Source organism: Puccinia triticina, chromosome 6A (assembly GCF_026914185.1).
Source record: "Puccinia triticina chromosome 6A, complete sequence".
Lineage (NCBI taxonomy): Eukaryota > Fungi > Basidiomycota > Pucciniomycetes > Pucciniales > Pucciniaceae > Puccinia > Puccinia triticina.
In genome coordinates, this window is record NC_070563.1 from 3,158,946 (window position 1) to 3,180,232 (window position 21,287).

At 45.3% G+C, this 21,287-nt stretch overlaps 4 protein-coding genes across 4 annotated transcripts; 2 read left to right on the top strand and 2 right to left on the bottom strand.

The window, feature by feature from the left end:
- Window positions 1-33: 33 nt before the first annotated feature.
- On the bottom strand, window positions 34-1,849 carry PtA15_6A387 (uncharacterized protein; the record flags this gene model as incomplete). Its single annotated transcript, XM_053170086.1, has 7 exons — window positions 34-90; window positions 206-574; window positions 677-736; window positions 869-1,099; window positions 1,199-1,390; window positions 1,512-1,635; window positions 1,773-1,849. 7 exons carry the CDS (start codon window positions 1,847-1,849, stop codon window positions 34-36), a joined length of 1,110 nt encoding a protein of 369 aa, XP_053021313.1.
- A 256-nt stretch (window positions 1,850-2,105) lies between these two features.
- Window positions 2,106-2,567, top strand: PtA15_6A388 (uncharacterized protein; the record flags this gene model as incomplete). Its single annotated transcript, XM_053170087.1, has 3 exons — window positions 2,106-2,171; window positions 2,263-2,393; window positions 2,486-2,567. 3 exons carry the CDS (start codon window positions 2,106-2,108, stop codon window positions 2,565-2,567), a joined length of 279 nt encoding a protein of 92 aa, XP_053021314.1.
- Window positions 2,568-3,225: 658 nt separating this feature from the next.
- PtA15_6A389 (uncharacterized protein) lies at window positions 3,226-6,487 on the top strand (the record flags this gene model as incomplete). Its single annotated transcript, XM_053170088.1, has 8 exons — window positions 3,226-4,201; window positions 4,271-4,490; window positions 4,566-5,127; window positions 5,213-5,368; window positions 5,460-5,673; window positions 5,756-5,828; window positions 5,916-6,257; window positions 6,361-6,487. 8 exons carry the CDS (start codon window positions 3,226-3,228, stop codon window positions 6,485-6,487), a joined length of 2,670 nt encoding a protein of 889 aa, XP_053021315.1.
- Window positions 6,488-10,678: 4,191 nt separating this feature from the next.
- Window positions 10,679-13,902, bottom strand: PtA15_6A390 (uncharacterized protein; the record flags this gene model as incomplete). Its single annotated transcript, XM_053170090.1, has 5 exons — window positions 10,679-11,591; window positions 11,666-11,917; window positions 11,994-12,394; window positions 12,490-13,243; window positions 13,340-13,902. The coding sequence occupies 5 exons, from the start codon at window positions 13,900-13,902 to the stop codon at window positions 10,679-10,681; spliced, it is 2,883 nt and encodes a 960-aa protein (XP_053021316.1).
- Window positions 13,903-21,287: the final 7,385 nt, after the last annotated feature.

Here is a 21,287-nt window from a genome sequence, read left to right on the forward strand (position 1 = left end):
TCAGATGTTTTTGGGTATATCTACGCGTCATCTTTACGAGGAGTCTTCAGATCCTTGGTCACCCAAGAAAGCAAAAGGATTTCTCTTTTTCTACAAACAAGGACGAAGAAGAAAATTAGACGCCATCAATTAGTCAAGAAGAAAGGGTCAAGACTTCGGCCAAAGTAAATCTAATGAGCCTGAATTTATAGAATTGGTAACAAACCCTAGGCTTATTTGCCGTATCGCTTGATTCATCACCGCTCGAGGCGTTGACAGTGCGGTTCTTTTTACGTTTTCTAACTGAGCTTTTCTTCTTGTTGCCGTCTTCCGCTGCCTCGTCTTGATCTCCACCTTCCTCCTCCTCATCTTCTTCATTACTTGATTCGGTTTCACGAGTGGCTACTAATTCACTAACTTCGGCTTCTAAATCTCGACGCGCCTTGATTTCCTTTGCTTTGTTCATACTCAACCTACCAGTCATCCCTAAATCGTCTAAAATCTTCGTTAGTCGTCCGATCTGTTGTTTACTTGTTGGCAAATCTTGGAATTCTTTTTTCCATTGTTTCCGTACTCCACATGCCACCACAAATGACTAAAACGTCATTTTGATTCGAAAGATAAGACAAATAATGAACATTCAGAAATGGAGACCTGTAGAGAAATGCAGAAAGATGACAAATATGAAATAGTTTACTTTTAATTTTTTGATCCTCTCCTCGTCTTTATCAACAGGCAAAGTCTCCCGCCGTTTGCCCTAATATCAAGAAACAAATACTGTTAGACATATCCCGAACCAACGCGATCTGTGCCTCAGCGCTTGCTCGGCAAGAGAAGTGGAACCAGGATAGCGGAAAAGAAGGGGTGAGTATTCTAAGCACAAGCGAACCTTTCCACTTTTTGGCGCAGGCGTGCTCGACGCGGGTTTTTCTTCGCTCTCTGAGTTTTGAGCATCACTGCCCTCGCCGTTTTTCTTTGATTCCTGAGCTGAGTCGCTCTTTTTGGTTCCTTTAGTCTTCCTTTCTCTTTTCACTTTTGGCTTGGAGGTTGGCCTGACAGTGGAAGTTGATTCTTCATTTTCGTGAACTGAATTGCCATCGGAGTCAACCATTTCGGATGACTACAGATAAATAATAAAAACACGTATCATTAGTTTCATTATTTAATCAAATTTAAATTGTATTTGTTTCATGTATCCTTGTCAGATCTCAAGCATCACCTTGAAACCGCCTTTGCCTCTTGCTTTTTTCGTGCTCTTGGTTTCTTCCGATTGATCGACTGAGTCTTTCCTGGTGGACGTTCCTTCAGGTTTCTCTGAGTCTTCCTTGATGGTAGTTTGTTCAGGTTCACCAGCCATGTTTTTAGGGTCGCTTGGCATTTGATCTGTTGAATCGGATTCAGGTTTGATACTCTGAGGATTGCGGAGTAAAAAGAGGCGTGTGAATCGAGTAGACAAAGTTAGTTCGAAATTATCTTGGAAGATGACCGATGTTCATCGATTTGGACGAAACCGAACGGTAAAGGGTACGAACGGCCTTTAGGCATACTGCCGCGGTATCTTTGATTAATTTCTTGATTGGTTTGGAGTTCACAAATTCTTCATCATGCTTTAAGTCATCGATCAACTGTTGAATGACTCCTCGGGCGGTAAGATTCCTATATTAGACATATTTGGGAGCGATACACGATAGTCAGTTACCGTGTTACTTCAAGCATATTTGACTCGCATGAATCGGGGTACATTTAGACCAGTGAGAAAGAAAAACCAGGCGAATCAGAACAGATGTGCTTACAGGTGTTTCCCAAGATCGACGGCTTGTTTGCATACTTCCTGGACATCCTTGATGATTTGATCCTCTGTAACTGACATCGAAGCTATTCTTCTGGGAATGTAGTGCGATCTGATGGAACCTGAGGGACAACTTTGTGGGATGCTGGGTAGAGGTCGAAGGTGTTCGAACTGGGATTGGACGGCTGGGCTCTTTTCGGAGTTCCGGAGGTTTATGCGGTCAGCCACGTGGTATCAGGCGGGGGCTGAACCTCCCCGAAGCGCTGCATGAGACTCCCCGGTTTCGAGCACGCGTCTCCGAGACAGACCCTGACAGACCTCAGTCAGAGTCAGCACCATGTCTACTCACACCAAACCCATCTCAGCAAGCCATTCCAACTCAACAACAAGTACCCCGAAACAAGTCCGACCAGATTTCTAACACTACCTATCTTTCATCCACGTGGGGAGAAGGCGCAGACGGACTGATTTCTGTATTATACTGTTGATTACAGAGACATCTTGCACATCTAGCGACCAGATTGGCCGAACTATCGATCCAAACCGATAGACTAGCAAGTCTCTGTAAGATCCATGCCCGGCAATCCACCGATCAACGCGAGCTGGCAATCTATTATGGTTCCATGTCTGTAATCCCGATAGCTGTCATGGTTCATCAACGCAACATGTGCAATGCTAATCAACCTTTGGTTTGTTGTTGGTATAAAAAACCAATAGGTTGATGGCTACGACTAGGGTGTTTAACTTAGATGACACTAATGAGTCCGAATCAGAAGAGGAAGGTTCAAGCCCCAACTGACGATTCGCGAAGCTGTACAACTTGTATTCATTCTTCCTTTCGAACCAATTTCATCGCTGGGTCGAATAGAACCAAAATATTAAAATTTTCCGCACGATAAGCAATTTGTGCGGTGAGTGACCTGCGCGTCGGCGCTTCCATCATCCATGATTGGCCTTCCCAGTACGGTGCTTGGCCAACCAAACCAGTACGCCACTGTACCCACTTGTTGGGGACAGATTCTCTTCCGCTGGTCCGGGGGCGAGCAGCCGGCGAGCTTAACAAAGCCTCTCTGGAGGAGGGCCCCGCAGGGTCTCTGTCTCGCGCTTCGCACGAGAGGCCCCAGCTGCCCGCCCCCCGGAAGAGGGACTGAAAGTTCGAGCAGCCGGCAGTCACGGCTTTAGTAAATGCCGCTTCGCCCGGCCATGTGAGCTCCCGAAGAGGTGTTTGGTTGTTCGTGTAACGTGGCTGCCACTAGTGAGCGAGACATGTCACTCCTTCTCTATCCTGTCTCGCCAGCTGTGACAGCCCAGTTACACTGCCATCCCTTGCCGCTTACCACCACCTGCGAGCGGAATACCCATCGTCTCACCTCTACGTCTTCGCCCATACCGGAAGAGTTCAAGACAGCCGATCACGTATCTCGAATTCGATCGGATAGGGAAGCAACTCGTCAAGGATGTCGACTTCCTCGAAGAGACAGGGAGGAGCTCCGGACGAACGTGTCAAACGACTTCGAGTCGACGCCGACCCAGCAACACCATCGGGCTCCGCGGGTCCTAGCGAAACCCCACACGGTTCGGATGATGAAGAAGATGAGAATTTGGATGCTGCCTTCATATCTGCCGGCGAATCTGAGGATGAACTGTCCAGACCCAGGAACAGAGGGAACGCAAACCCAGTCGAGCCTCAGACAATGTTTGCCAACTTCGAACAATCCATCTCAGCAGAGCAGAACATGAACTCTGATGCACATGGAGAGTTCATCGCAACTGATTTCCCTTCAGGGTGTGACTACCGCTACCTGGCCCTCAAGGCCGACCACACATCTCGTCCACTTTACATCTCTCCGAATATGGCTACACGGACGATCATCTTGGAAGCCTTTCATCCTCTAGCCTCCCAAGCCCAAGACTTCCTCATCACCATAGCCGAGCCCGTCTCTCGCCCCTCCCACATCCACGAATACAAGCTGACGAAACACTCCTTGCAAGCTGCTATCTCGGTTGGACTTCACACTGAAGATATCATCGATGTCCTCAATCGTCTCAGCAAAGTTCGTGTATCTGCCCAGCTTGCCGAGTTTATTCGAGAATCGACTGCCAGCTATGGAAAAGTGAAATTGGTACTCAAAAAGAACAGCTATCATGTCGAAAGCTCAGATCCAGAAGTCCTCAGACGGTTGTTGCGTGATAGTATCATCAGCCAAGCTCGATTAACTGCTGAAGAAGCAACAGCCGCAGCCACTGGAAAAGAAGGTGCAACGGTCACCTTTGGCTTCAATCAAGACTTGGCCCCTAAGAAGGGAGATCTAGTAATCCCTGGTACGAAACCTGCAAATAGTAATAATACCCCGGGAGAAACGGGTACAGCGGCAGAGAAACCTAAGAATGCAGATGATGAGCTGTTTGGTGCGATTATCGGGGTTGATAATGGTCAGCTCAAATCATTTGACGATTGTTTGGGATTGGGTATATCCTCCTAAAGCTGATATCGGCTACCAGTCGACGAAAACGACGATGACGATGCTGTGCATTCCTTCGAGGTCAAGGGAGCTGAAATCGAAAACGTCAAACGACGATGTGCAGAACTTGATTATCCAATGCTGGAAGAGTATGATTTCCGCAATGACACTGTCAATCCAACCCTCGAGATCGACTTAAAACCTGCCACTCAGATCAGACCTTACCAAGAAAAGAGTCTAAGCAAAATGTTTGGTAATGGGTGGGTAGAGGAAATTTTATTGACAGCTGACAAATTTCGAGAGTAAAAAATTGACTGGGAACTCCTCTTCGACAGACGCGCGCGATCCGGAATCATTGTCCTTCCTTGTGGAGCTGGGAAAACATTGGTCGGGATCACTGCAGCATCTACCATACGAAAATCAGTTTTATGCCTGTGTACATCAGGAGTCTCCGTCATGCAATGGCGACAACAATTCTTAATGTGGAGTAACATCCAGGACCGCCAAATCTCAGTTTTCACCGCCGATCAAAAGGAGAAGTTTGCCGGAGCGTCGGGAATAGTCGTCTCGACATATTCGATGGTTGCCAACCGGACTAAACGGTCACACGATTCACAGAAGATGATGGATTTCTTAACCTCGAGAGAGTGGGGCTTGATCCTTTTGGATGAAGTCCATGTAGTACCGGCGGCAATGTTCAGAAGGGTGGTCGGAACGATAAAAGCTCATGCTAAATTAGGATTGACTGCAACGCTGGTCCGAGAAGACGATAAGATTGACGACCTTAATTTCTTGATTGGACCCAAGCTATACGAAGCAAATTGGATGGATTTGGCTGCAAAAGGTCACATCGCTAACGTCCAATGTGCCGAAGTTTGGTGCCCCATGACACCAGAGGTAAGAATAGAAAATTGAAACCAAAACTGCTTTCTTTTCTGACTACATTCCGAAAGCAATTGACGTTGTCTTCTTTCTGGAATAGTTTTACCGAGAATATCTGCGAGAAAAATCACGCAAGAAGAACCTACTTTATTGTATGAATCCGCAAAAGTTTCAAGCGTGTCAGTTTTTAATCAAGTACCATGAAGATAGAGGTGATAAGATCATTGTATTTTCAGATAATGTCTACGCGCTTGAGGTATGTCTTTTATGCTCCAGGTTTAATTGGGGGAAGAGCGATGGTGTGAGATTGACAACATCTCGGAAAACTTTATTATGTTGAATGGCAGGCATATGCCAAAAAGTTACGAAAACTTTATATTCATGGTGGGACACCTCAAGTTGAACGAATGCGAATCTTACAAAACTTTCAACACAACCCTCTCGTGAACACAATCTTCTTATCTAAAGTCGGAGACACTTCAATCGATTTGCCAGAAGCTACCTGTCTCATTCAAATATCTTCCCATTTTGGGTCTCGTCGACAAGAAGCCCAAAGGCTGGGTTTGTTTTGGAATTTGCTCTTCTCATCTATTCACGCCAGATCTATTTTTTCTAAAACCAAGATCGTGCTCATTTTATCTAGGGCGTATTTTACGTGCAAAAAGGAGGAACGATGAAGGGTTCAATGCGTTTTTCTATTCGTTGGTATCCAGAGAGTAAGACAAATGCAGAAATCATCAATTGAATACTGCTCCGAATGGAAGTCTAACCAAAATCTCAATTATTGAATTTTACGATAACAGCACTCAAGAATTCTATTTTAGTACCAAGAGGCAACAATTTTTGATTGATCAGGGGTATGCTTTCAAAGTGATCAGCCATCTACAAGGTCTTGAAAACCTACCCGACCTAGTCTATTCGAGCAAGGAAGAACAAATCGAGCTGTTACAGTCAGTCTTAACGGCCAATGAGAGTGACGCTGAGATCGGCACAGATGTTAAAAACTTTGGCGACGAACTACGTGGCCCGAACGATCGATCGGGCAAGAGGATTGGCCAGTCTGGGGGCACTGGTCCAGGTGTTAAGAGAATCGTCGGTAATTTGAGCGCTCTTAGCGGTGGTCAATCCATGAGTTACATTGAAAGGTACGTTTTCCGCTCTTTCTTGCCTCAAAAATGACCAGACTGCTTTCCTAACGTCTCGCTATTGTCTTTGCTTTTCCATGGCTCTTTGTTGGTATACACGTAGGAATAAATCGGCTAATAAACAGCTGGCTAAAGAACAAGCGAAATCTCGAACCCGAATATTCTCCAAACGAGATGAACTTGCCAAGAAGAAACGGAAAGAAAGAGAACAACAAGCAAGCGGTTCCTAATATGTAATCACAATACATGTAAGACTCAGAATCAGACAGAATAAAATTGATTGTGATTTGATTTGATTTGAATTGGTTTAATCTTACTTATCAAAGTTTCCTTGCTTTTTGCTTGTTCCTTGTTTTGTTTTTCATGGTCTTACATACACTGTTCATTTTAGTCATGACTTGCTTTTTTTTCTTAATGTAAACTTATCAAAGAAAAAAAATCAGGTTCGATCTGGATTAAAGTCAAAGAGGCCAAAAAATTGATACATATGTATCAGCTCCCTATGTACCTAGATATGGGCGAGCGTAACAAAGCCCGCGGCACCGCGGAGCCGTCTGACTTAACTAAGCCTCCCGGGACTGGGGGTGCGGAGCACCCCGATGCGAAGCATCTCCCATTCTGACTTAACTAAGCCTCCCGGGACTGGGGGTGCGGAGCACCCCGATGCGAAGCATCTCCCATTCCCAATGGGAGGCTTATGAGTTATCGGCTTTTTTCCGCGTGAGAGCTTCAGGAAATTTGTGGCTTTTGGCCAACTTTTTGAATCAAATTTACATTACACAGCGCGCACTCATTGTGAGTCAGCGAGCTGAAGTACATGGGATAGCTGAGCATCTCAGCTTCAATGTAGTGTCACTTTTGTGATATCTACACTTGAAGGAGAGTGTTGCCCTTGCTCAGCAGTCAAGGTGGATGGATGATGGAGTTCTGTATTTAAATTGAGTCCAAATGGATCTTCTCGGAATTTGCATACATACTTCTGGCCAAACACAAAAAAATCACAAACTTCAAAGGGGGATGGAAGGAGTTTGTGAAGGGGGAAAAAGTGTTGATTGACACCAAAAGAAAGAGAAAAATCAGGCCTTTAATCTGGCACCACAGGCAATAGGAATACACAAGAAGAAGACCCCTGAAAGGGGAGCAGGAAAAAACTCCCACCAAAACACTGAAAGCTCTCAAGCCAAATTCTTGGCTTTACCTGCAAGTCCCTCCTTCAGAGGTCGCGCTTCGCGCGAGGGCGCTTTGTGCCAGCCCAGGCTGTACCAGGGCCCTCTGAAGCGAGGGACTTGTGATAAGTCAGGGAGCCGTAGGTGTAAGCGGGGCTTATGACTAACAACGAGATTCTTGCGTGGGATAATCTCAAAAATAACTGTAGCTTTTCTTCCTCCTCACTTATAAACTAGTCAATGCATTTTCCGCTACCCTTCATCTATCCCAGCTGAGTGCTGGCATCTTGTCTCCATTCCTACATATGTAGCTTCTCTCCATTATTATTTGTTGTTTTTCTATCTTTTTTTGAAATCATCAAGTTCTTGAAGTCTCATTGGAACTTTATGGTTTTCTCTTCTGCCTCATTAATTTTAATTAATTGGCGCCCATTAATGCCATACCTCTTTGATTAACTGCAAACATGTGAAAAAATTTCCCTCCACCCAAGCAAGTCAATAGTGAGGGATTCTTCCCAGTAAGCGAGTCGGCGGGAGGGATCCCTCCAGGTAAGCGATTCAACTTGGAGAGATCCCTCCTGGCCAACAATACAATTTTGCTCATTGACCGGAACTCCGGGAGGAAGCACTATCTGACACTCACTTGTGCAACTGTATGTTGACCAGAATCCCTCCCATTCAAAACAAGATCATCAAATTGAACGGGATGAATCCCTCCCGGTCAAACTCTCTTGTTGACAGGGAGGACTCCCTCCCGGACGACTTCATACTGTCTTTTTGACTGGGAGGAATCCCTTCCGGTTGAGGCAACACTGTTTCTTTGACCGGAAGGAATAGACAAGACTGTGTTGTTGACCAGGAGGAATCCCTCTCATTTGACACCCTGCCTTGGAGGGATCCCTCCCGGTTGAGAAGCTTACCGGGAGGCGGAAGGCATCTTTACCATTTTTGGGTGTGGGTCAACAAACATTTTCTGATTCAGAGAAATGTCGGAGTTTTTATATTGCTGAGAGGGAGAAGTAGATCGAAAGAAAGAGCAGCGGTTGAGAGAAAAGGCAGAAAGGTTGGAAAAAAGAAAGAGACTGAAAAAAAGAGGTGTCTGAAAAGGCCATGGCTTTGCAAGTACACGGCAGTTGCACGGATTAAGGTTTCAGCCGTCAAAACTGCCATCAGAGACAACTGGCCGGTGAGATTGACCGCTCACTAGCGGGTCTCCCGTCAACCGTCAAAATGACGGGTGAATTAACCGCATACCCGCCGGCACTTGACTTGAGGCAAGTTTAACATAACTTGCCTGGGGTTGGTTTGCCGACAAACATGTTTGTCCTGACACCCTGTCAGAGCAGTCCTAACCCAATGGGGGGCCAAGACAACTCCGCTCATCGGAGCTCATTGGAGAAACGTCACCCTTGGCCCTTGAGTGCTCACCCATCCGCACTCCTCTTTTTTTCCAAGTCCCCACGTCACCCTCCATCTCCCCCACCCTCAGCAACCCACAAACTCAGCCAACTCTCCTTGTGACACCTATTTTGGCCTTTTTTGGCCTGCACCAGCAGCTTCAATCAACCACCAATCTATTCCCCCGACCCTATCAGTATCAACAACCCATGGGGGGCAGATATGTTACCCATTTGGGTAACGCTACCTGTAACGTAACAAATTATGTTACTTTATCCGCTAGTTAGGGATAGTTGGCCAGCCAGTACAATATTCATTTGAAAAAATGGATATTGGAAAGTGAGTTACAATAACAGGTAATGTAACTGGTTATATTACCCGTCATTGCATTGGCCAGCAATTTCTCCATAGTCTAGTTGGCAGAGGTCAGACTGGTTCCTGCTAGATAGCACATTTGTTGCAGGTTTAAGCCCACGGGTGTTTCAATCACCAGCAGTTGCTCTTGGCCATCTGACAAGGGTATGTTTGGTAAATTACCCACAAATTTAATTTACAATGTTGTAACTTCATTGCCCAGTACATTATCCAGGTCAGTGAGGTATCTGACCACCACTGGCTGTAGAGTAAAGTAGCAGCCTGCGCTTATCATTTTTGCAGTTATTGTTAATGCTAGTGTGTGGATAGCTGTGTCACAGTTATTGTAAACGGCCTCTCCTGTATGGCTGTTACTAGTAAATTAATGCTTTATTGAGCAAAGTAATGCTTTATTGAGCAAAGTAATGCTTTATTGAGCAAAGTAATGCTTTATTGAGCAAAGTAATGCTTTATTGAGCAAAGTAGCACATTATTGAGAAAAGAAAGGCCAAATTAGCCCTAAAATGGCCCTTTATTTCTAGTAATTCTTTATTGAACAAAGTAGCACATTATTGAGAAAAGAAAGGCCAAATTAGCCCTAAAATGGCCCTTTATTTCTCAATATATTGCTTGAGATCTGCTGCTCTGCGTATAGATATTGTAGCGGTCTTAAAAAAACCTTTGCACCATGGCTACTGGTCAGGTTAGCGTAGAGGGACCAAAGATTGCTACAACACCATTGCATTAACAATAACCTTAAATTATTGACCCACTGTTGGTTAACATTATGGACAAAAATTCTTTGCAAATAAATACTATTCTTAATCTTGATGTTAGAATATCAATTTTGTGACCAAATATTAGTTATCTAGGTAACTAAGACTAGATAATTAATATTTGGTCACAAAATTGATAGCTCAAAATCAAAAATGGAAGTGCCACCTAAATTGTGCTCACTTGAGTGCAACAACCCAGGAGTGTGCCCACACTCTAGAGCACAAAAACCAGCTTTAGATTCACACCCTTTCTCTAACAGTGGGCCATTTTCCTTCTAGGCGCCCCAGGCTTGTGGAGCTCTATGCTGTCTGGACTAGCAGATGTCTTACAGTGCAATCACAAGATTGATGAACATATTAGGGGGTTTAAAACATGGTGCAGGTAACACATTTATTGCAGGAAACCCCAATTCAGGAAATCAGCACTCCTGCAACAGAAACTGCAGACTGGAACCTAATTTTGCCCAAAAAAACATGCAAAACTAAATGACAAATTCTTGTTGCAGGAAGTTTGTTTTCCTGAATTGGATTTACTGAACTGGGACCTGAATCATGTTTGAAAACCCCTAACAATTGGGGGATTTTTTGGTGTGCAAAAAGGCTGACCCAATATAATAGCCAAAACGGAATTATTTCTTGGAACCAATATCCAACACAGTTCTCATCAAATGGGGGGTTTTACAAACAGAGACTTGTCCAGCACCAGTGCCACACATCAACATACGTGTTAAGTAAGGTCAATCACAATTGGAGTAGTTGCAGCAGCTACTGATCCTAGTCCTGCTAGAACCCGGATGTGAGCAGCCTTTTGGGCACCAAGAAGCTTTTTTAGGTGTCCCGATTGAATTTTATTCGAGATTTCAAGATAGAGATCCTTCTGTTGTTTCGTCCATTTGTTGATTTCGTCCTGTACGCTATAACGTTTGGTAACGACGAGGGTTTCAGGATTTGTGTTCCGATTAGTCACGTGAGTGCAGTCAATATTAGCGCCATCGATTCTCTGGTGCAGGTGGAAACGCTGAGCTTTGGTTGCCCTGTGCCGCCAAACACGTTGAGAGGTATCTTGGAGAAAGTTGTTGAGATTCGCACAATCGCCACATGGGCAACGCACTTGAGGGCTTCGCCGGTTGATGGTGCCTGAGTTAGGGCACGGTCCTAGAGTTGTATCACTGTAGCGATTTATAAATTGACGTGTAAGCTCCTCGTGAGACGGCTTGGTGAGTGGTCCTGATCGAGTGACTAGATCTGGGATGAGTTGATAGAGGAACGGCATCCAGAGCTTCTGCATGTCTTCAGCTGTGAATCGAGCAGAGTGTTCATTGATTTGTTGGATAAATGGCTCTGCCAAGTTTGCCGCATCGGTACTCAGGCGGTAGAGATCGCGGATAAATTTGACGAGAGACATAGGAGTGACCACCCATCCGGTTTCAGATGGCGACTTGCCCTTTGCTTGAACAATGACATTGGAGGGTGTCCTCTCCCGGTTAAAGACACGTGAACCAAGCCTTTTACGCAATTCTACACTTTCCGAGATTGGAAATTGTGCCAAGCTTCCTGCAAGAATTCTCAGCTGTGAAAGGAACGCAAGCAAGAATGCGATTGCTTCGGCTTGTGGAAAACGGTCAAAAATAGATGTGAGGCTAGGCAGAAGCCAACACAATCATTAGTTTAACGAATTCGACGATAGAAAAACAGAAGAAGAAAAAAGACCCACAGCGCAGACGTGTCAGCCAATGTCTCATTGAGACTGAATACGGCAGGCACAATTGCCTTTCCATCTGCAGCAGTTGGTACCACCTTGCTCTCAAGCAAGTTTGTAACGCATTGACGGGTCAGGTCTTCCGCCCAGGCTTTGATTGTGGGTGCTCCATCTGGTGAGGCAGCGTCACTGGTAGACTTTGACACCTTCTGGATGACGTGTATGCGATCTGCCACAGCCGGGTAGCCGTGAATAAGGGATGTAAACCTGTTGGTGGTGCAAGTTAGACCCGTTTGAACCATAAACTCGACTTCTTTATTGATAATAGCCCCGAAATACTTACCATTTATGGTACTTCTCAGCACGATCCACATCTGGAAGCATGTTAAGCCATTCATTTGCCCAATCAAAAAAATCATACGGTAAATGGCCTTGGTGGAGGCCTGCAATCGTTTGGAACAGATCAAAGTGAGAGTGTTGAAGGGAAGCCTTCAGGATGTTACTTATCGTTGCCGGTGGCAATGGCTTGGTGGACTGCTTTTTACAGAGATCGCCCAATTCAACAAGCATCGTTTTGTTAACTGTAGGTCGCAAACAGACTTGTTCTAGGTAGAGTAGAGCTGGGTTGGTACTATTGCTGTCAGAGGTGCTTTTCGATGCGCATTGAGCCAGATACTCCGCTAGGCTTTTATGGGGAACGATAGCGAGAGCTGAACGACGATACCAATGGGTGGCAGAAGGGCCCTGCAAAAAATACGGATGTACATACAGATTTCAGCTGAGCATCTTTCTCTCTCTCTCTCTCGAACGGAAGAAATTCATTTAAGCAAGATACCCACCCAATTCCCCTGAAAAGGTTCGTACTCTTCTCTGTCAATTTCCAGATCCTCAAAGGCGTCCCACGAGCAAAACTCCACGTCAAAGTCGTAGTTACTGGCAATCGTTGTGCCATCGAGTGCGCGAAGTGATTTCACCGTATAGTCAGTCTCGGACGAATCAATGACATGATGACCGGAACCGCCATTATCGTCATCGTCATCAAAGTGGTGTCTAGAGCGTTTGTAGCTATGTCTACTATCCCAGCCTGACTCAACCGGTCCAAAATCTTTCTTTTCCAGGAGCGCCAGGAAGATTTCAAAAGGGAGCTCGTCCGCAAGATCTCGTAATACCTGTACCCGCGCGAAGTCTCCAGCCTTGAGTGTTTGAAAGGACATGGCCGCTTCGGTATATTCATGATCGAGGGCATGGTAGAGATGGCTAGGCGCATCGGTCGGGCTGTCTTTAGCTAAGTCATTAAGCCAACATTGAAGCGTTTGTCGGAGCGGTGTCTTTTGCAAGTCTAGCGCACTTGCTACTGGTCGGGTGAGACCAGGCTTGATGGCCAGGTTGTAAGTCAAAACGCATCGATAGCCGGATTTTACAGGTAGGATCTCATGAGTAACGTCTGAATACCAGCACGCGAAAGATTGCGTTGCGTCCGATGTTCTTAACGTCTTGTATTCACCGTTGTGCCTCACAACAATTTCACCACCCAGGTGTACTGATGGCAAACAGATTATCAGAGTCCCAAACATGCCTGGAGTCCGTTCCGTGCTGGATATGCCCGTCAAAACAACCCACCGGTGAGTCAATTTCCAGTTTAAAAAACATTACCAACCAAATCTGTCAAGTGCAAAAAAAGACTCTTACTCGGTATGAGGTTTAAACATGGCCCCCTTTTCGTAGATGAGCATCTTGTATAAATCCGATCGAATCAGCCCTCCGATGCCTAGAATAGTCGCGACGCGCTTGCTCAAATCGAGCAAATAGCTCTGCCAGGCGGGGTCAAGAAAGCGCAACTGATCTCCATCGATTTCCCAAGTGTTACGGACAGAGAGATCAACCAGTGTTTCGCTTCTGCGGCCAAAGGGAGCTTGGTGAGCTTTGGTGATAAGCTGTTGGATCTGGTCTTTGCCAAGAGGCATCGCGATCTCGCCAATTCCATCAACATAGAGCCCAGCAGGAGGGGTGGTCGGAAGCGCCTCCCACGCAGCAAATGTCCCGGGAGTAGTGATGCCCTCAAAAGCACTGATTAAGTCTTCTCTCCACTCGGTTTCATAGTCGTTCTCCTCTGTAGATGAATCTGAGGAGCCGCTGTCACTGCCATCCGGATCACTGGGGTCGGTATTATCGTCTGGAGGATCGGAGTTCGAGTTTTCCAAGGGTCTCTCGCCAGGGTCACCCGAGGTGTTGGAGTCGAGATTGTCTGTCATATCTGGAGAATGGCGGATAAGTGTGGACTGCTGCTGTTATGTATGTATGCGGCCGGTCTCAGCGCCTACACAAAGGACTTGACCGCACGCATGCCCTCCACACGCAGAGGGACTTTAAGTTAGGTTGCAACCCAAATGTAAGAATTTTTCAGCTAAAACCCACAATGGGACGCACGAACAATTGGATAACTTCCCAAGATCTGCGGGGGTCATCTAATGTTTTTGGCACCACATTTTTGAATGCAGAAGCTCAGGCCACAGCCTTTAAGTCATGACATTGGCTACAGGGATGCAAAATAAGTTCCTAAGAATGATTATGAAATAAAAATAAAGTAAAAATAAAAAAATGAAAAAATGAAAAATGTGGATTTTTTTTTAATTTCTTGCAAATTTCTCAGAATGTTCATTACTGTTCAAACCAAGGAATTGGAGAGCAAAGTGTGGCATACAACAAGAACTAGAGGCCAGGGCGGCTTCGCCACTGCAGATCCAAGGTTCAGTTTTTCACCCTCTGTGTTTGATACCTCTGCCAACATACATAGTTCTACATATCTCTCATAAAACAGCCAGCAATGGCAATTGAGTCATAGTGCACTTACTATTGAATTGTCTTACACCACCCATTTGAATGATAAATATCTCCAGTCTCCAGGAACAGCTTCATCAGCCAAGGACTTGTACTTTATGCAGGCAAATTCAGGATTAATTGCACAAAAGACATGATTATCATTGTTTGCAACCATATTTATAATCCTCATCAACCAAATTCAATCCCCTCAATCTTTCAACAGTTGAAAAATCACACCTTGCAACTTCATTCAACAATGACAAAAATTCACAATTGTGCAAGTTTCCCTGAATCAAAATCTCAAAGGAAACCATCAGATACCAATTATCCACTTTCCTATCTTCTGGTTCTGTGCAATCCAGAGCAGAGGGAACAGGGTGGTGGCTAAGCAAGAGAAGGAAGCAGGAGGAGGAGGTTGTGAGTGTTGAACCAGGAGCTTATTTTGAATGGGATGCCCTCAAGCACAAAGCTGTACCCAGATCAGACCAAAAAGGCCAACAGCTAATGATGGTACAAGCTGAAGAAGCTAATTTCCTGGTGAAAGATGATGGTGTTGCCCTGGGTGGTGGCAGTCCAAAATCCACACTTGCTGAGTGTTTGTCTTCTGCCTAACAGATGCAGTACTTGAGTTCTAGGATGGGGAAGCTCAGGACCAATGAGGCACAGTCTTAGGAAAGTCAGTAAATTCAAAAGCAATGTAATTCAAAAGGCAAAAGAGACTCCTTTGAAGAAAGTTTCTGACACCTCTCACATTGGATAGTTCTACAAGAGATATTCTAAAGAGAAAACAATGCTGGGTTGCGGGTGTGGAGATTTCTTCAAAGACCTTTGCAATAGTTTCCTTTTTTGTAGAAACTTTGGATTCTGACAACAATATTTTCTAAGGTGGAGAGCCATTTTCCCAATTCAACATCAACTTTCTCCTTAGCCCTCAATTTTTCAAGAGATCTGCTCAATACGGGCACGCTTTCATGGCAAGCTGGGATGAATATCTTTAGAGTCAGATCAATTCAAACTGTTTCTTGAGTATTCAAGTGTTGGTAATTGATGTTAACTCTACTACAAATGAATGGGAATCTTTCAAAGTACCTTGATAAGCTGTTGTGAACAAAACCAGCAACTGTTCACCTGGATTTTTCTGATTTAATTGAAGACCTTTGCAGGTAAAGTGCAAGCCACTGTCATAGTTCTTGATATTAGTTACTTTTGCTCTTGGTTTGGACGTATTAATGAAGGAAATCTAATTTACCGTGTGAACTGGAGTAAACCTTGTGTAATCCTTCTTCTCTTTGGCTTTTTCATTCTCTACAAGGGACTCAAGAGTTTTTGATTTCTCAGGGCAAGCATTGTAGCGCTTGCAGATTTTCTGAGGAGTAGCACGTATGCAGGTAATTAATATACACAGAGATTTGGGTCTTGGGAGCAAAGAAGACTTGCCGCTATGTTACCGGTGAGATTGTTCTGTAAAACAGCAAAAGCTTTACTTTCAAACAGATCTGTGTAGGAGAGAGAGACAATGTAATATTTCTGACTTAGCAGACTGCCAGTCAGGAAGGGGGGGCGCTAAGCCATTCGCATAGTAGAGCCTTCTTCTGCCTGCAGTTCTGCTCAGTAGATCTATCTGCGAAGTTGGGTAGAGGGGTAGATCAGGTTTGGTTAGAGGAGCTGGTCTTATTTGGATCAATGCAATTGGCTTGCCGGGAGATTCGCTGTCGTTTATCAAAGACTAGGGAAAAGCCGCGGCAGGGCCGCGGTTCAGAACTTAAGATCATATGTAGTGACTGCAAACGGCGCTTACAAAGAGATATGACCAAGAGTGGTGATTCAAAGAAAAATAAGTGTATAGCCGGGGGTGGACCTGAATAAGGGATGACTTTAAGGAGTTGGCTCACCACAATAAACAGCAGATGCTTGTATTTCAAAGGTAACTTGTCAGAAGCAATCCACTCAGCTGCTAAATACCAAGTTGAATTCAAACAGTCACCTTGGAATCAGGAATTCAACTGCCTGCTGGGCAGATCAAATTAGGAAATGTAAACAGCACCAAATACAGGTGTGAGCCTGAGTGTCTATAGTGACAACAGGACACAAGAAATGGGGGGGCAATAGTTGGATTTCTTGGGATAAAGAAAATACAACTATAAGAGATAAAGAGAAAGAGAGAGAGAAACCAAGCAGGATAAGAAAGAAGAAGAGTACTAGGTTATTCTAGTGGGAATGCACGTCCACTGGCAATGCTACTCTTCTGAAGAGTGCTGCTATTCTGTGCTAGAAAGAGCTACAGCTTCCTCTCAGGAGGGTATCTGGATCAGATAAGTTTAATCCAGCCACAGTTTTTTAGACTTCTCTCTGGACAGTCAAGGTTCTTAATGGGAAACCTGAGGGACAGCCCTGCAACCTAGATTTGAGGCAAAGGCCAAATGATAATAAGGGACAGCCCTGAGATCAAGATGGAGGCAAAGGCCTGTAGACGTGGAGGGACAGCCCTGTGATCAAGGAAGAGGCAAAGCAAGAAGAAAGAGCAGATCAAGCAAGACACAGAGTTGTACCTCTGAGATAAACAAGGTTCAGTGAAAGAGGTTACTTACTGTCAATATCCTAGGCGCCTGTGACGGTAGGTATACTGGGAGTATAGTAGGCTCTTTGGTGGTGATCCTGGAGTTATCTGGGTGGTGGTTCTGGTGTGCTGAAGTCTGTAGATCCACCTCAGGCAAGGGGGATCCTGACTACGAAAATTTTCACAGTTTGCTTATGTAATTTACATATGTACATGTGGTTTGGCGCGCCTGGTAGCGCTGACACGTCACAACTGCGCAAGTGCACCACAACTCAATAACTCAGGGAAGGAGTATAGTTACAAGGAAGTGATAAGTTGTAACTAGGGTTAAATTTGCATGAGGAAACAGAATATGAAGTCAAAATAAGGTTATCTCTTAAGATGAAAAAGATATACAGTAATTTATATGTAACAAAGGTAGAACAGGCAGCTTTTAGGTCAGCTGTGATGACTCTAAGGCTGACAACAGGCCTATCCTGGTTGTAAAGGGAGTGTGGCCTGAGGCAGTCAAAATCATTGCAAAATCAAAAGCAAAGAACCAAAAATGCAGCAGAAGTACAAGTGCCGGCCCCAGCCATCCCGCCACAGCTGCAGACATGCACATTTCATAGTGTGAATCTTAAGAAGTATTTGAGATTTGGTTGGTTCCCTAAATGTTACCGTCCTGGCATCTCAGATCACTGACTCATGTGCTGGAGCAGTATCTGGACATACCACCGCTCTTGCTGTGAAGGACTTGCAAAAAATAGACGGCCAATGGTATTGGAGGGCCTGTGGGGAAGCAACTATTTGTGTTACCAATAGAAATGCAATGGCACTTCCTGGTACAACAGCTTCTGGGCTGATTTTGCAAAGTAGAATAGTATTCTTTGAAGATAAACATGAGAAAAGGGTGTGAACCCAATAGGACGGTTCATGTAGGGATTATTTAACGCTGCTGATGTTATAAATCAGCAAGTCTTCCCAGCCCAAGGGATAAACTTTATTTTGGTCTTGTTAATTGTTAATTTTGGCCCTATGTGAACCGTCCTAATAGTACAGGTAGTGGAGAAAGATAAGAGAAGTGTCCAAGAGGAAAGAGATGATTCTCATCAGATGAGACTCCTGGTAATATGCAGGAGCTATACAAAGAGATGGGTGGATTTGGGGAAGTCTGGCCCAAGTCTGGCAATCTGATATACAAGAGCAGGGGAGACAAAATACAAGACTCTCCACAAGTTGGCCGCAAACGGCTACAGATTCAAGTTATGCCAAGAGCAGCACCACCGATGTTCAACAGCATATCCTATTTGGATTTTACCAAAGAGCTCAGTCCAGCCTGCCTGGCTTTGGTCAAGCCTCACAAGTCCTTCATCTTTGTGCTATTCCTGCTGATTGGAGCGCGAAGCTCTTGATTATTCCCAGCCCTTGCTTGCTGTCAGTGAGGGCAACAATGATAATGGGTGCTTGTGTAGGTAGGCACCGTACTGGGCGATAAGCTTGAGTGCGGCGATCCAGCGTTTGCGGAGGGTTTTGCTTACAACGGAGGACTTATGGAGCTCCTTGATCCTGAGCAAGAAAGTGAGTCTGAGCTGACCAACGTGTCTAGACGACTTGGTTCTAGCTTCCTGTCTGACGGCCCTTCACTTCAACCAGCATTCCTGGTGTTCTTTAGAGAAGCACAAGCTGAAAACGTGCATGTGGGATGGGAGGGTCTAGGCAAGGTTAACAAAGCGGGAGGGGATGGCAGTGAGCAGGAAGAAGCCGGTGTGTCTGACCGAGCTGCTGCTGGGGAATCTCGGGCTCAGCAGGGCATGGATATTTGGCCGGTTGTAGGAGAGCACTTGGCCAGAGGGAGGAACTTGAGGGCGGGCCAGGCTGGGTGATGGATGAACGGGTCGGTCAGAAGAGTACAACAGATGGCCAAAGCTTTTACCTATACAGGATGACCGGAGGCTATTAACTTAACCGGAAGCCAAGGTTTTCACCGTTGAGAGGACCAAGCTACCGCTGTTTCGCGCATTAGGCAGGAATGCATTCAAAGATTGCTAGACGGAGTGGACATGCGCTGTCCGCCGGGTAGAGTAATTTATAAAATGTACACACGAGCAAAAAGGGGCACAGTTTTGGCCGGGAAAAGTAATTGAATGTCTTATAAGGTGATTGTTCTCAGGAACCAAAAGAGGTGTCGATGGTTCCTGAGAACAAAAGAAACGAAGAATATAAAAGGAGGAGCTTTATGAGGCATTGTGTCCTCATCCCACGCGGAGAGGTATTGATGGCTTGGCCTAATAATTGTCCTCCTTGCGTCGGATTACTTCTTAAAAAATCCACCAGACCTGCACTTGCTGCGTTTTTTGGGTTGTGCCAGTGAACCCGATAAAGGGGGAACTGCTGCCCAAAAATTGCACCCAGTACAAGACTGGTGTATTTAAGGAGTTTAATTTGTGCACTCGAGTCTCGGAGTCGGAGGATTTAAGATATTCTGGATGCATTTGGTATTGATTGGTATGCTCAGGTTGCTCCTTTGTTGGGTCTTCGATTGGTTGACTCGAGTGGTTGTAGGCGTAGCTGGGAGGAGTTTCAATATCAAACCTTTGCAGATGTGGATTTAGATCCGAATACGCATCCCTCAATACTCTCGGCGTCTCCTGCACGTCGTCAAGGATGTAACTATTGGTCGCCGATGACTCTAGAATTGTACCCCCGAAGGAATGTAAGTCTTACAGAGTTTGATTTGGTCAAAGTTCTTTGGATTTTTTAGCTTCCGGTGATAATCCATAGTTTCTTCTCTTCCTCTTTCCTCCAGTTGATAGGACTGATAATACGTGTGAATCGAGGTTGTCCGCACCGGAGAGGTCCAGTGGTTTTTCAGATGTTGCGCCGGGTTGCTTAATTTGAGAACTCGAGTGGGCACCAGCGCTGCATTGTCGTTGGTATAGAGAGAAAAAGGAATCCGACGTTTTTGGCTTTCTTGGCTCTTGGTTTTGGGTGAGTTTTGGAACAGGGGAAGTAGGAATGACAGATCATTTACGTCGAGTTCTGTTCTGTCTGCTGTTTGAATTTGTGTTCGACGAGGATGAGGAGGATTCTGAAGGTTTTGAGCAGCGCAAACGTTGGATGAATTGGGATTGAGTTTCAGGTTTCACGTTCCGTCGATGCAGGCCTTTGCAGGTGGATGACGCGCTTGAGGATGCTTCAGCCAGGCGAACCTGAATGTAGCCTAAACAATCATAAATGAATATGGTTGTTGATTTGCACAAAGGGCTAAAAAAATGATGTACAACTAAAAAAACACAGGTAGGTAATTGGATGAGCGCATGCTGCCGTTGGCAAGGCATCATCACCGGCTGCCCATTGGCAGTAGCCTCCCCGGCAAGCGGGAACACAGCTTAACTGCTGGAATGGACCGGTTATTGAGGGGAAGAAGTACTCCTCACATATTGCTTGATGGCCGGGTAGCTGGTCCGTACCGGTCATCAAGGCTGACCTCTCAATGTTGGGTGTGTACTGTCTAATTTCTTGTACATCTGGCCATAGAGAGGAGTGCAAAATGCCCTCTCAATGGCCGGCGTTTGTACAGGTCATTGAGAGCAACGCACTCTACTTGATAGACAGCCATCAAGAGGAGGTACACACTCCCCTCAATGGCCCGTCTGTTCAGGTCATCGAAGGGAGTGTGTAGTATGTACCTGCCCTTAAAGACCAGATCAAAGGTACTGGCCGGTCATTGTCACGGGTGCACACTGCCTTCAATGACCTGGCATCTGGCCTTCAAGAACAACTCACTATGTCTTTGATGCCGGCCCCAACCGGTCATCAAGAGGAGAAAAAACTAATCCCCTTGATGGAATTTTTGTTCCGGCCATTGAGCAGGGGGGCATAAGGGGTACTTCCCCCCCTCCTCAATGACTGGTCCGTGCCAGTATGACCAATACAAGCGCCGGCGATTTGCATTGGTAATACTGGATGAGGTCCACCCACGGCTGGGTGGGAATTTGGGCACCTGGGACAGTCAGCAGATGTACTTAATCTAGCATGTAAATACATTTTTTTTTCAGCCCAATAACCATGGGGATGTCTCCAAAAGGAGAATTGTTTAGGCTGGATTCATCCTCCCCTTGCCAGTGTCTAGGCGATGGGGAGCGTGGCGCGTGTGATTGGTTGATTATGTTTTTTTTTTTGTATTTTGTCCAATTGTAAGGGGGAACCCATGATCTTTTTTTTTATGTTGTGGAAAAACTGTGTCTTTGATAAACTTGGATGATAAAAAATGAAAAT